Consider the following 14,908-nt stretch of genomic DNA (forward strand, 5'->3'; position numbering starts at 1 on the left):
TTTTCTTCCTACCTATTTTGATGGTGGCTGCCTCTTCTTCAAAGAAGAAACAGTTTGTGTGTCTTACAGGGGCTTGTCACTCTTTGAATTCAGTTTATTTGGCTGCCATGAAACCTCTGCTGTCTGATGTGTTCACAAAAAGTTATGATTTTGTAGACTATCTATCTTTTTCTTTTGTTAGGGTGAGAATGAAGTTCTCTTGCAGTTTACTACATCTTAATAGTGGAAGCAGAACTCCCCAGGGGTTTGTTTTAAATGATTTAGCAGTGATATTTCTTCTTTTGCTCTCAAACGGTACTTAGGTAAAGATAAAGTAGTTTCTCTGGTTCCCTTGACCATCTTTTCTCTTTGGGTGGATGCTTCCAGCTCAGAGTTTCATGGTTATGTGCTGTGAAGTGTGCACAGAGCCGACAGCCAAAACCCGGTTGTGACAGGTACTTGGGATAGATTTTGTGATCCTTTACGTTACTTATCCTGATAAGCTTAGGCACCAAACTCTAATCCATAACCACATAAGCTCAGAGGTGCTTCTAAGCGAACCAAAGTAGAGGGTAGATTTTTCTCTGAGCTAAAATCAGACCATTTATGAACCCTATCTCTGCCTTCAGTGTTGTGGGGTTTCTTAGAAGGCTACCAAGGTATAGATATTAATATTTGATGAATGGAGAATAGAAGAAAATGCAGAGAGAGGCAAGAATTGCCTATTCCAACCCCAGGGTCACTGCTGATTGGCTGAGATCATAGTTTTGGGTAGCTCCTGAGACTCAAGAGCTATTCTGCATCTTGAGGGATGCCACAGACAGGGAGGAAGAGATGGTATGACCTTTACCAAGGCCGAGGATTCAAGAGAGTGTTTAGGATTATAGTATCTTTTTGAGAATTTAAAATTGCCTCCCAAAATAATTTTATTATTATCATTTTTTGAGACAGAGTCTCTTGTCGCCCAGGCTGGACTGCAATGGCACGATCTTGGCTCACTGCAACCTCTGCCTCCTGGGTTCAAGTGATTCTCCTGCTTCAGCCTCCTGAGTAGCTGGGATTATAGGTGTCCACCACCAAGCCCAGTTAATTGTTTTTGAATTCTTTTGGTAGAGAAGGGGTTTCACCATGTTGGCCAGGCTGGTCTCAAACTCCTGACCTCAGGTGACCCACTTGCCTTGGCCTCCTGAAGTGCTGGGATAACAGGGATGAGCCACTGTGCCTGGCCCAAAGATAATTTTAACGAACATTTTAATTTTAAATTTCTAAAGGGTTTTATCATGAATCACTGTATACCAAATTGGATTAAAATGAAAGACAATCTCCTATAAAATACAACAAAGTTGAAGACACACTGCCTTATATCAAATAGCTGTGAAAAAAGGCTATTTATCCTGCATAGAACTAGCTACAAGACATTTATGTTTTGAACAATAATGATTTGACCTTTACACTGCAGTTATTAGTCTCAACTTACTGTAAGAAACATGTAGGTTTTAAAATAGGACCTTTAGCAGTATCACAGGAATAAACTTCCCATTGTATAAATCTATAATACACAATAATAACTATCATGATCTGTCAGATCACGCTTGGCTCAATTCTAACCCAACAGTTACACAAGAAGATCAGGGCTAAGTAGATGTGTGCAATGGCTGAAGACACAAAAGATGGCCATCTCAGACAAAGGGACATTAATTACATTTATGCTGTATGATGATGTGACCATTCCAGTGGTGAGGTATGATATAATCTATGGGCACCAACCCATATCTTAGGTATGGAGTTTAAGAAATTAAGTTCCACATCTAGGGAACTCAACCAGCTATGAAAATGCTACCCGAGGCTAATAATAATTCCCTAACTTGACAGATGTGAATGAAATTTTAGCTCAGGTCTAACTATGATGTGAGATATAAATTTGGAATTTAAGGTTCAAAACAGTAATTCAGAGCCAGAAATATGGCATTCATATGAAAGGAGTTCTATTAACAAATGCCTGGGAGTTATGCAAAGACAGACTTACATGACAGCATAAACAACTTATAGATAAAAAAGATTGAGACTGAGTAACTTAAAGGACAGGAGTCCTTTAAACCACACAAGTACATCTTATCCTGATATGAGTAGGCCACTTGCAGTATCTCTTGGAGATTCACTGTTGAGATGCATCCATTATGTTTATGTTAGCACAGAGCCTACTTGCACATATAGTTGCCCAAAAAATAGCTATTGAAAAAATATGCTTTGTACCCCGCAATGGAATGCTGAACTACTTGAGTATATGAGTATAGGCTTCTTTTTGTATTATCTTCTCCATCTAGCGTAATGCTGGGCACTTACTATTTGCTCAAAATTCATTAGTTAATTGATTTCTCTGCCTTTGGCATCTTCAGTGAAACACAAGTCACAATGTAGAGTCGCCTTTCAGAAATGTGTACTCTGCCCACCCTTTCAAAACAGACAAAGGCAAAGAACATGAGAGAGAATCGAGGAAAGGGTGCTAACATTTTACCAAATTAATGAGGGGATATACTGGTGCCCACAATGTGCTGGGAAATACAAAAACAGTCATAAGCCCATCTTGGAAAAGCTTGAGCAAGTCTATAGGGATTAGAACAGTTGCTGAATTTATGGTACCCTGGGAACCTCTATTTGTCAAGTGCCATAGAGGCAGCCCTGACACTGGCACAGGTGAAGATGAATTTCCATTCAGAGCAGTGAGCCTTCTGACTCCATTAATCCTCAGGGTTTTGATGATGAATTTCTTTCTTTTTTTATTTTATTTATTTTCACTCTAATGCCTCCTCCCACTGCCCTGTAACAGTGTGGAGGTAACAGAACAGATGGTGCTTTGCGTGGAAGACCAAGGGCTCATGAGGATACAAAGCCTGCCCACTCTGAAATCACATGACTGCACGTGCAAGGAAAAGCCTTGATTTCCCCTGGGAGACACAGATGCAATGATATTAGTATTCCCAGTGGAGGAAGAGGGGAAGGCTAACAGGCCATTTATAAGGAAGACCACACTTATACCAATATACTCTTCAGCAAGGACCATGTTTAATCACAAAATAACAGGAGGACCAATATCTGAAGATTCAAAAAAACTCAAGTAAAATATAGGCATATAAGGGTTTTAGTATGCTGCCACACAAAGCCCATTTAGAATGAACTAGTAAGGACGTATAGTAGTAGAATACTGGCCTCTAGTTAACCTGCGATTGGCTCTGACCCAGTTTTAATCGGAAGAAGCCAGGATTTACAACCTGCTTAAGGACGGAGTTTGACAACTGCTATAATCAGAAGAGCTGTCAACACAAGGACAGCTGTCAAGCCCAACTATAATTCATAAAAAATAATAGCTAAGTCCCCAAAGACATCCCCAACACTGTCTGCACTCTCTGGATTTAACGATACTTAGAGTTTTATGAAAGTTCCAAGAGTAGGTTAAGAGTCCTGAAATAAAATAAAATCAACAAATAGTAACTGACTGCCCACTAAATAAAAAGCGTTAAATAATATTAAGTGATTAAATGAATAACAAATATGCCCAGCAGATTCTCTGGCCTAATAGGTGCTTAATAAATGATTATTATTTTTATTACATGCAAGACTGTTTTGACTACCTTAAAAACTTGTAAGAATCCAGTGACCTAGTGAAAAATTATAAATTAAAAATAACCCACTCCTAAGTGATTATGAATTAAACTTAAAATAGTAATTTTTATTAAACATTCCTGAATTGTCAGAATATTTTAATTTTATATATTTGTAATGCCAGAACTTTTAGGGATATTTAGTATTTGATTATCTTGATTTTAATATATATGGCATTTGTTTTGTTCTTTCCATGATGATTAAAATAACCTGAGAGAAATAGAAGTTCTAGATCAATTTTAGGCAAGATTTCCGAATCAGGGATGATTTTTATTAATGTATAAACTCTTAGTGAACAGAAATAAAAAGATAAAAGCACACAGATAGACAGAAATATTGATATACATTTACTCCCAAGTACAGTCTTGAAAATTAGCCTTGAATCACTGACCAAGGTAACCAATAAGAAAAGATTTTTTAAAATTTCATTTGTATAAAAGATTATCTTCCACAAAATAATGTCTTCCTTAAAAAGACAGCAGGACTGTAATTATTTATGGAACTGTGAAAAGAGGTCTGGATATAGAATCAGAAGACCTGTACAAGTGTCTTGGCTCTGCTACCTACACTTTGGATTACCATGTCAAGGTAACATCTCTGAACTGTAGTTTTTCATCTAAAAATGGGAGAAGGCAGTACCTAGCTCAAACATTTGTAGAAAAGGCTAAATGAGATTTTACACAGAAACAATAACATTGCTACTGTACATCTACCTAGGTTTAGACTTTCTTGGTGTCTGTATACTTTTTAAAGAGTATAAAATGTACACAGAAGAGTACCAAAATCATATACAATTGAGCCTTGAACAACATGGGGTTAGGCGTGCCTACTCCACATGAATTAGAAAAGCCACATATAACTGCTGACTCTCCAAAAACGTAACTACTAATATTCTATAGCTGACTAGAAGCCTTATCAGTAACAGAAACTGTCAATTAACACATATTTTGTATGTTATATGTCTTCTTAACAATATGATAAGCCATAGAAAAGAAAATGTTATTAGGAAAATCATAAAATACATGTATAGTACCTGTACTGTATTTATTGATGCTGTATGTTTATGTTGCCTGTTTCCAAGATGAATCATCTGTCTGAAATGGTGGCAACTGTGGTGGCAGAACTCAAGTTATGGTACATATCAAGCAACTTAACTTTTTCTTGTAATGTCATACTTCTCTTCTCGGGAGCACTTTCAACATCACTAGTGGCATTTTGTATGGGCCTCCTTGTGTTATTCAAGGTTTATCGTAGTGTACTAACACACAAAAATACACAAGAACTGCGAGATCACTTTTTTATTGTGATACACAATTTACTGGAGAGACAAACTGCTCATGTAGAGATGACCAGCATCACCTGACACTTTAAGCACAGACTGGCAACACTTGAGCTCACTGTAATAGCAACAGGAGGTGTACACAAAATTATTACAGTAGAACAGTATGTACTACAGTTAATTTTATGCAGTTATGATTTAATATTGCATCTTTAGATTTGTTTACATTTGTCTCAAATTTGAATGGTGCCATGAATGGTCTGTGTTTATGTGTATAAGTTTTGATAAATTTTAACTTTTCATAATATGTTTGTGTATATTTTATGATGGTAAATGAAACAGACTAGTATCTACATATATTTTATGCATTCATCACGTAAGTAACTTTTCCTTAATTTTTTTGATATTTCTAGGATGCAAAATTGAGTTTTTTTCAAGTTGTCGCAAATCTCTGAAATATTTTCCAATATATTTATTAAAAAAAAAAACCTGCATATAAGTGGACCCACACAGTTCACACCTATGTTGTTCAAGGATCAACTGTATATAAATTTTTTTAAGGAAATTTATCCATGTGACTAGCACATATCAACAATCCGATCATTATTAGACTTTCAGAAGCACCCGTGCCCTGTTAACCCCTTCTAGTTGCCTGTTACCTGCTTACTTCATCCAAGGTAATCATTATCCCCTTTACTAATGCTAGAGATAAGTTTTTCCCATTTGTGACCTTTATATAAATGGAAACCATACTGTATGTACTGTTTTGTGTCTGGCATCTCAGCTCAATAGCATGCGTAAGATTCATTTATGTTATTGCGTGTAGATGCAGCTCATTCTCATTGCTGTACAGTATTCCACCACATGAATATCACAGATTATTACTAACCAGAGCTCATAATTCCTGAATCTGAAGATCCCAATGTTTAAATCAATTCTAGGAATTATTAGTAAATATATCGTCAAATATTAATTTTTCCCAATCTCTCCTTCTGGAACTCCTATTAAAAATACTGAATTTGGCTGTTATCCAAAAGACAAGCAATAACAAATGCTGGTGAGGATGTGGAGAAAAGGGAGCCCTTGTACACTATTGGTGGGAATGTATGTTAGTATAATCACTATGGAGAACAGTTTGGAGCTTCCTCAAAAAACTGAAAATAGAGCTACTATACGATCCAGCAATCCCAATCCTGGGTATATACCCTAAAAAAGGAAATCAGCATATCAAAGAGATATCTGCACTGCCACGTTTGTTGCAGCACTATTCACAATAGCCAAGATTTGGAAGCAACCTAAGTGTCCATCAACAGATGAATGGATAAAGAAAATGTGATACATATGCACAATGGAGGACTATTCAGCCATAAAAAAGAGTGAGATTCTGTCATCTGCAACAACATGGATGAACTGAAGGTCATTATGTTAAGTGAAATAAGTCAGGAACAGAAGGGCAAACTTCACATATTCTCACTTATTTGTGGGGGCTAAAAATAAAAATGGAAGCTACGTAGATAGAGAGTGGAGGGATGGTTACGAGAGGCTGGGAAGGGTTGTAGGGACATGGGGGTGGAAATGGGGATGGTTAATGGGTACAAAAAAAATTTTTACAAAGAAAAAGACCCAGTATTTGACAGCACAACAGGATGACTATAGTCAATAATAATTTAATTGTATGCTTCAAAATAACTAAAAGATTGTTTGTAACACAAAGGATAAATGCTTGAGGGAATAGATACCCCATTTATCATGATGTGATTATTACACATGGGATCCCTGTATCAAAGTATCTCATGTACTCCATAAATATGTATCTACTATGCACCCACAAAAATTAAATATAAAAAAATTAGGCTAGGTACAGTGGCTCATGCCTGCAATGTCAGCACTTTGGGAGGTCAAGGCAGGCTGATCACTTGAGGCCAGGAGTTTGAGACCAGCCTGTTCAACATGGTGAAACCCCGTCTCTACTAAAAGCACAAAAACTAGCTGGGTGTGGTGGCTGGCGCATGCCTGTAGTCCCAGCTACTCTGGAGGGTGAGGCAGGAGAATCACTTGAACCCGAGAGGCGAAGGGGGCAGTGAGTCGAGAACACACCACTGCACTCCAGCCTGGGTGACAGAGCTAGACTCTGTCTCAAAAAACAAATTAAGATAAATAAATGCTGAACTTTCTTGTTCCACTCTTAATGTCTCTTTACATTTATAATTTCTTTACCTTTCTGTGCTGCCTTTTTGGCAATTTCTTTAGACAAATCTTTTCACCAATTTTTTTTTTAACTTGTGTCAATTCTTCACTTTAACCTATCCATTGTAAATTTTTTTTTTCATAGTTCTATTTGGTTCTCTTTCAAATCTGCCTGTTCTTTTTTGGAATGCCTTGTTCTTGTGTTTTTGATTCCTTCATTTTATACAGACTTAGTCTGATCATTTTTATCCAACTTTTACTGAAGTTCCTCAAAGTCTATTACTATAGTTTACTGTGTCTGCTGACATTCACTCAAGTGTATTTTGTAATTTTGGATTGTGAACTTATTATCAGTGGGGCTTCATTCTGGAGGAACTTTGTACTGTATAGGTTGAAGATGTGTTTCTCAAGAGAAGTTTAGCATTCATCAGCTTGGTACACTTACGTTAATTTCTTGACTTGAGGATTCCTGAAATAATCAGAATATAAATGTGAACCCCAAACTTATAGGGCTTTTGTTTCCACCCAAATGCTAGTCTGAAGCAGAGAAGCTTCTCTGTCTTCTTTTTTACCAACAGGCCAACTTGTTCTAATCTCTACCCCTTTGCCTCCTCTTTTAAACCAAGGATATATATAGCCTTTTGAAGGTCCTGGCTCATGTGCAAGATCTCAGTTTTGAGTCCTGATTACTTCTAGTTCAAGAGGCCTCATTTCCAGATTGCACTGGCATTGAAATCCAAGCCCAGAGTTCTCCCAGATATGGTGTTTGCTCACCCATTTACCGCTATAGATACTGGGTTCTTTATTGGGTGGGAAGTAAAGGAATCTGGGGACATCTCTTATCTTAAAAAGAATGTTTGATGTATTTTATCCAGCAAATAGTAGGCATTCAAATATTTGTTGAATGAATGAAATATAATTAAGAAGGTGTATCATATTCATAGTACTAATAGAACCTATGACACTTAAATTTAAAATAATTTAATTTTTGAACAGATGATATATGCATATAGGTCCAATACAGAAGTTATAAAAGGGTTTACAGAAAAAGGTTTTCATCTTATTCTTGTATTCTAGCCCCACAGCTCCTCTTCCCCAAGGCAATTAACATTATTAGCTTTTTATGTATCCTCCCAGAGATATATATTTACTAGCAAGTATGTACAGATATATTCATGGCAGCACACTAGATACACTGTGCTAAACCTTAATCTTTTTGTTCAACAATATATGTTATGAGATTTTTCTGTACCAGTACATAAAGAAAATGGAGCTTATTTGAACCCAGTCAGAAATGCCTTTTGAAAAATCCCTACCCTGTTGCTATCTATAAATGCATTTTAAATACATCAAACTTAAATGGACACATTCCTACATCCATAAAGGCATTCACTCCTAATGGTTAACTAGGGATGACAGAGTGACTCATCTAAATTCTCAAGGGCACATTCAATCTGGTTTAGCTGTTGCTACAGTTTCTGAAAGGGAGAAATGAAAGGAAAACACAGCACATGTCACAGAGAAGGCACTGAAAAGCATCTGAATGAGGGAATGAAAGAAGGAAGAAGGGGCTGGAAATAAGAGCTGATTCAGCAGGGCATGTGGGTGCATTGGCAGTGGTTGTCTTTATAAAATATTCTGGAGTAAAAGAAGGCTGGCCTCTCAAAGCAAGGCATCAGGAAAAATGAGTAGCCTTGAATTTTGTGCTAAAGACCTCACAACCACTGTGAAGAGTTTATTTTCCCTCTTTTTTGACTCTCCGGTTATTTGACTTAAGCCTGGTTATCCCAGATTGCAATCATAGCTGTGGGGATGGCTGAGACAAATTTCTTCTGGGTGGAAAATCAGGGTTTAGAGCAGCTAGCTCTTGATAATACAGGAGGAGTCCTATCACAGAAATACTATATAAATACGTTTGAAGAGTAAGTGATGTGAATGCTGTGGAAGGAGGTATGGGAAAGCATTAATTTTTGTCTTTTCCTAGTAAATACAGACATACAGGTTTGAATTTCCAGTTCCCTTAGGCAAGCTTGTTAATCTCTTCGATTTTAGGTTGCCTCATTTATAAAAAACAGTAACTACTACATATGCTTTGGGAGGCTGACATGGGAAAATCGGTGGAGGCCAAGAGTTTGAGACCAGCCTGGGCTAGATCCTGTCTCAACAAAAATAAAATAACTTAGCCAGGTGTGGTGGTGCATGCCTGTAGTCCCAGCTGCTTGGGAGGCTGAGGTGGGAGGATAGCTCAAGCCCAGGAGTTCAAGGCTGCAGTGAGCCATGATTGCGCCACTACACTCTAGCCTGGGTGACAAGAGTGAGACACCGACTCACAAACAAAGAAACCCTACTACAGGTATATTTATAGACAGGAACTTACAGATTAAATAGTTTATTATTTTACTATTTTATATGCTCATTTTAATGGTTCTTTCAAAGGCATTTGATACCATAAAATATGTATTTGTATATGCATATATGTATATATGTGCAATTTCAATGAACAAATATTGCAAGCATGGCATGCAGAGGAATAGAGGCTAATAAAACAAGCTGTTGACTGCTACAAATATGCTGCAATAAATGTTCTAAATCATGTTTCATTATACACATGTTCAGGAGTTTTTCTCTGGTATATGTCTAGAACTAGAATTACTGGGTTGTAGAGTATGTGTACCTTCAACTTTACTAAATCTTACTAAACTGATCTCAAAATGGCTGTATGTAACAGCTGACACTCTTATCAGCACTGTATGAGAATTCTTGTTGTTTTATAGCCTAATATTAATATTTGTAGACATTTACATGTTGCCAGTCTGATCGGTATGAAGTTGTATCTAAATGTTTTAATCTGCATTCCCCAATTAATTACTGTTGGGAGACAATTCTTGAAGGGTCTCTTGCATTTCTGCACGTCTTATGTACAAAGGTACATAAGGTACAAAGGTACATAAGATGTGCAGAAGACATAAGACAGCTTTTGTTCTAGACTAACTTTCAAGGATGTTTGTGTAATGAACAGATTTGACAACAGAGATAGTGTTTCTTTCCAGAACAGAGGGCAGGTTTGTTTACCATCCAGAATAATAAACATAATACCTCCTCCTGAGCAAAGGTTTGCTTGCAGCCCTAATCTTATAAAAGATTAGAGTTCCCTAAGATCACGATTCCTAAGCCATGACACACGGTGAATGCAGTATCTACGTGGACCTCTCTGCGTCGCTTTGGTGGGACTTTGGAGGCAAGAGGAAATGACAAAAACATGAAGCTTATGCTGCTTGCTGTGCCATGGATAATAAAGTCTTTTGTCTCTGATTCAAAAGTTTTGTGTCTTTTGCCAGCAACCATGAAACAGTCAGGCCAACTTGCTAGCTTGTAAGCAAAATACAATCTCACACGATTCATAGTTCTTTCTTTTTTACTCTTACTTTTTTTTTTTTGAGATAGGGTCTTACTCTGTCAAGCAGGTTGGAGTGCAGTGGCATAATCACAACTCACTGCAGCCTCCAACTCCTAGATTCAAATGATTTTCCTGCCTCAGCCTCCCAAATAGTTGGGATCGTATTTGCCCAGGACAGCCTTAGCAAAAGGTAGCTGGAGGCAAGGTGGAATATGTTTGTCCTGCTTCTCCCAGGAAGAAAGTCCTCTGACTAGGAGCTGGGAGGAGAGGGAGCTCGTGTTCCTGGCATTGTGGAGTGGAGTCTCCACATCACTGAGCTGGGAAGAGAGAAAGGAGGGAGTGATCTTGGTTCAAATACCACAAAGTTTTCCTTCCTACCAAATTTTTGTAGATTTTCTTGAATAGATGTCTCTTCATTTGCTTTTTGTCCTTAGTACCATTTCCAGAAGCTATTAAATGTCTATAGTTCCAAAAATAATTTTTACCAGTTTGACAAGGGAGCTTATCAGTGCAGCTTCTCACATTGTCATGTTGGAAGTCAGTCTCTGCCTTCATTATCATAGCTGTAAAATAACATCTTGATATTTGGAAGAACAAGTCTTTCTTGCTTTTCTTCAAATTGCCTTAGCTATTCCTGGCTCCTTTATCTTCCATTTGAATTTTAGGGCAAGTTTGTTAAACTCCACAAAGTATCTGCTGGAATTCTTATGAAGATTCTCTGTATTTGTAGTTTGACTTGGCAGAAATGATCTTTATGAAATCAAGTCTTCCCATTCATTAACACGGATTATTTCTCCTTCTGCTTAGGTCCTTTAAAAATGTCTTTTAAAAATTGTATTTTTTTCTATGATGGTTTTACATGCCTTTTGTTAGGTTGAGTCCTAGGATTTTGTTGCTACTGTAAATAATATTGGAAAAATGTTTAAAAAATTTTTTACCTTTTTACACTAATGTTTAAGACTGAACTTAAAAAACTAATGCATTCAGCATCCTTGCTAAATTGCATAGTTTTTATAATTTGTAGAGTTTCTTGGATTTCTATGTAGCTAACTGTATTGCTTGAGAATGATGATGATTTTGTTTTATCCATCTCATGTACCTTTTATTTATTTTGTTTTTCATTTTGTGTTATCTACAATTCTAATACAGTATTGAAGAGAAACAGTTATGGTATGCATTTTTTCTTGTTTTGGATTTTAAAGAAAATGCTTCACACATCCCATCTTTAATAATAATGTTTGCTCTGGGTTTTTGATAAGTAAATCAGGCCATAGAAGTCTCCTTCTATCCCTAGTTTAAGAGCTTTTATCATAAAAATAATTAACTAACATTTATTGAGTATATGCCAGGTGTCAGACATTGTTCTAAGCACTTTACACAGATTAATTCATTCTAACAAATCTCTGAGGTTACTATCCCCATTTCATCATGAGTAAACTGAGGTACAGGGTAAGTGAAGTATTTTGTCCAAGGTCAGGGGTAGAACTAGAATTTGAACCCAGAAGTCTGACTTATGAGCAGTCTTAACTACTTTTCTCTACTGCTCTTAAAACGAGTGTTGAACATCCTCAAACGCTTTTTTCTGCATTTCATTTGATCATGTGGTTTTTTACCTAATTTGCTGATGTGGAAGGTTACATTAATAGATTTTTTAAATGTTAAGTCATCCTTGAATTCCTGGGATGAACTCAACTTGGTCAGCACATACCTTTCTTTCTTTTAAAAATATATTGATGAATTTCATTTGCTAATATTTTATTTAGGATTTTTGCATCTATGCTCAAAAGTGAGATTGACTCACAATTTTCCTTTCTCCTCCTGGTTTTGGTAACCAGGTTATGCTAGATAAACTCATAAGTGAGTTAAGGCTGGTAGTTGGTGACAGACATTTCAACCTCAATTATTAGGCTGACATATATAGGTAGTATAATAGCTAGTCCAATAGGTTAAGACTCCTAGATAGCACAGCGAGGTTTCTCCAGAATCATCCATCCAGAATGATTTTGCTTTTGTTTCCGTCAAGCATCTCAGAGACACTATCAGCTTGAAATACCTTAGTTGACTTTTTAGGTTGGGATTTTTGAACACTTAAGTGCAAATTTAAAGTCCAAAGCAGTAGACAAAAGTGTCCAGGGCCATCTGAGCCACTTGTTACTGAACGGCAGTCTAAGACTGCCAAGACTGACAAGTGTATTCCCTCCCAAAAGGTTGATCCATAATCTGGTTTAAATATTGATGGCTGTCTTTCATTCAGCCATATTCACACCCAAATAGAATCTTTTTTTTTGGAGATAGGGTCTGTGTTGCTCAGGCTGGCCTCAAACTCCTGGATTTGAGTGATCCTCCTGCCTCAGCTTCCTGAGTAGCGGGGACTACAGACGTGCACCACTGCGCCCAACTCTATGCAGAATCTTTAAATTATATTTACTAGGACTTTACATTTTACAAAATACTGTAATATCTTTTATCTCACTGAATTTACCAAGCAGCTCTCTAAGAGCCATATTATTTCCATCTTACAGATTTTTTTCTATTTTACAGATTACTTAAGCTAATCAGTTAGTAGGAGAAATTAGTTAAAAAATCAAATTTCTTTTTCTTCAATTAGATCAAGAAAATATTTCTTGTAGGAGAAATGCTAGATTCTATAGTGACAATGATTAACATCTTTCTTGTCACTCATGAATAGAACTAAGAATGAAATAATGAATTTTCAAAGTGGGGCTGGAGGGGTCTCCATTTCTGTTGCTAGTATAGAAACAATTTATTATAAATGTGACCATAAGAATTTTAATATATCTTCAACTTATTAAGTTATTAATACTGTTTTTTTGTTTTGTTGTGTTTTTGAGATGGAGTCTCACTCTGTCACCCAGGCTGGAGTGCAGTGGTGCGATCTCAGCTCACTACAACCTCCCCCTCCCAGGTTCAAGCGATTCTTCCAACTCAGCCTCCTGAGTAGCTGGGATTACAGGCGCCTGCCACCAGGCCTGGCTAATTTTTGTATTTTTAGTAGAGACAGGGTTTCAGCATGTTGGCCAGGCTGGTCTTGAACTCCCGACCTCAAGTGATCCGCCTGCCTCAGCCTCCCAATGTGCTGGGATTACAGGTGTGAGCCACTGCGTGCGGCCTAATACATTTTTCAAACAAAAAGTTACTGTATCTCTGCTAGCTGCCAGGTACTTATCTAAGCACTACATAGGAATGGACAAAGTTGAAATAAACAGAGAAGATGTTCAAATATGATTACATAATAATTTAGAAACTTCTTACCATAATGTAGAGCTGTTTGGCCTTCATTGTCCTATAAAAGAAACAAATAATATATTTTAGAAGTCTAAGTAATTGCAAAAGTATGAAAGTACATAAACTGTAGCAAATTTATCTGATAAGCCAAAGTTCCATAGGTTTATCAGACTTACGAAAAGAAGTCAGTTATCTGAGCTTCACAGTCACTTTTGACCAAGCTCACCATCCTGAAGAATAAAGAATGATAACTTGTGCACTGTAGCAGCTACAATGGAGTAACAGGATAACCAGTCACTCCAGATATCTGCAGGTAATAATCCAAAGGGAAATTCTTAAAGTGAGGTAGTTTGGTTACCTAGTACATGGCAGAAACAATGACACTATATCTCATTTATCTTGGCCAGTATTACGATTTTTTTTTTTTTCTAAGCTTGTCCCCAAATCTATCTAGCGAGTCTGTGATTTACAGTGGATAGCCTTTTATCTCTTTTCAAAGACTCACAAATTCCAGGCTAATAACATTAGGTTTCCTAACCAGATCAAATATCATAAAGTAATGTGATTTCAAAGCATACAAAGTCCCAGAAGTTGTTAAGAAAGCCAAAAGTTGCCATAGAATACTTAGGAAATTCCAACATTTCAGTTAATTATTTTCCTTTAAAACCAAGAAAACTATATATACTATATATATATATGCTATAATTGTAGCGCAGTTGAGTACTTTTTAGCAAGCCACCTCTTAAATTGAGAGCAGCTAATCACATTACATGAGCAACAAATAATCAAAGTACACAAGTGAAAAGTAGAATTTAGTAATTAACTTCATAAGCACTTTGTAGTATGCATGGCCATCATGCCCCTGGTAATTAAGAATAAATGTGAAGCTGTTAATCTGAATAACTTGGAAAGGGTGACGTTATGCCAACCAAACTATTCTTGGGTACCCATATCTGCTTTTCCCACTTCCTAACAGCTGAATGTAGGGGTGGAGGTTGGTTCTGGAACTTTTTGGTAATGGGTCTCCCTGTTAATCTCCTAGAAAGAAAAGCAAGAAGCTGCCATAGAGAACTTATTTTATGGTTCAGATAGGTAGTAAGAAAAAAGTCATGGCAGGGGGACAACCTTGAGGCAATGTGGTTTGTTTTCCTACTGTGGAA

The 14,908-nt window shown here is 36.9% G+C and overlaps 1 protein-coding gene across 1 annotated transcript in view; it reads right to left on the reverse strand.

Annotated features, from left to right (window-relative positions):
* ACBD6 (acyl-CoA binding domain containing 6) overlaps positions 1-14,908 on the reverse strand; it is a 209,313-nt gene that overhangs the window by 10,672 nt on the left and 183,733 nt on the right. The window contains 1 exon segment of the mRNA NM_001261348.2: positions 13,776-13,806. Coding sequence (NP_001248277.1) covers positions 13,776-13,806 — 31 coding nt within the window.

The sequence above is a fragment of the Macaca mulatta genome, chromosome 1 (genome assembly GCF_049350105.2).
Source record: "Macaca mulatta isolate MMU2019108-1 chromosome 1, T2T-MMU8v2.0, whole genome shotgun sequence".
NCBI classification, from domain to species: domain Eukaryota; kingdom Metazoa; phylum Chordata; class Mammalia; order Primates; family Cercopithecidae; genus Macaca; species Macaca mulatta.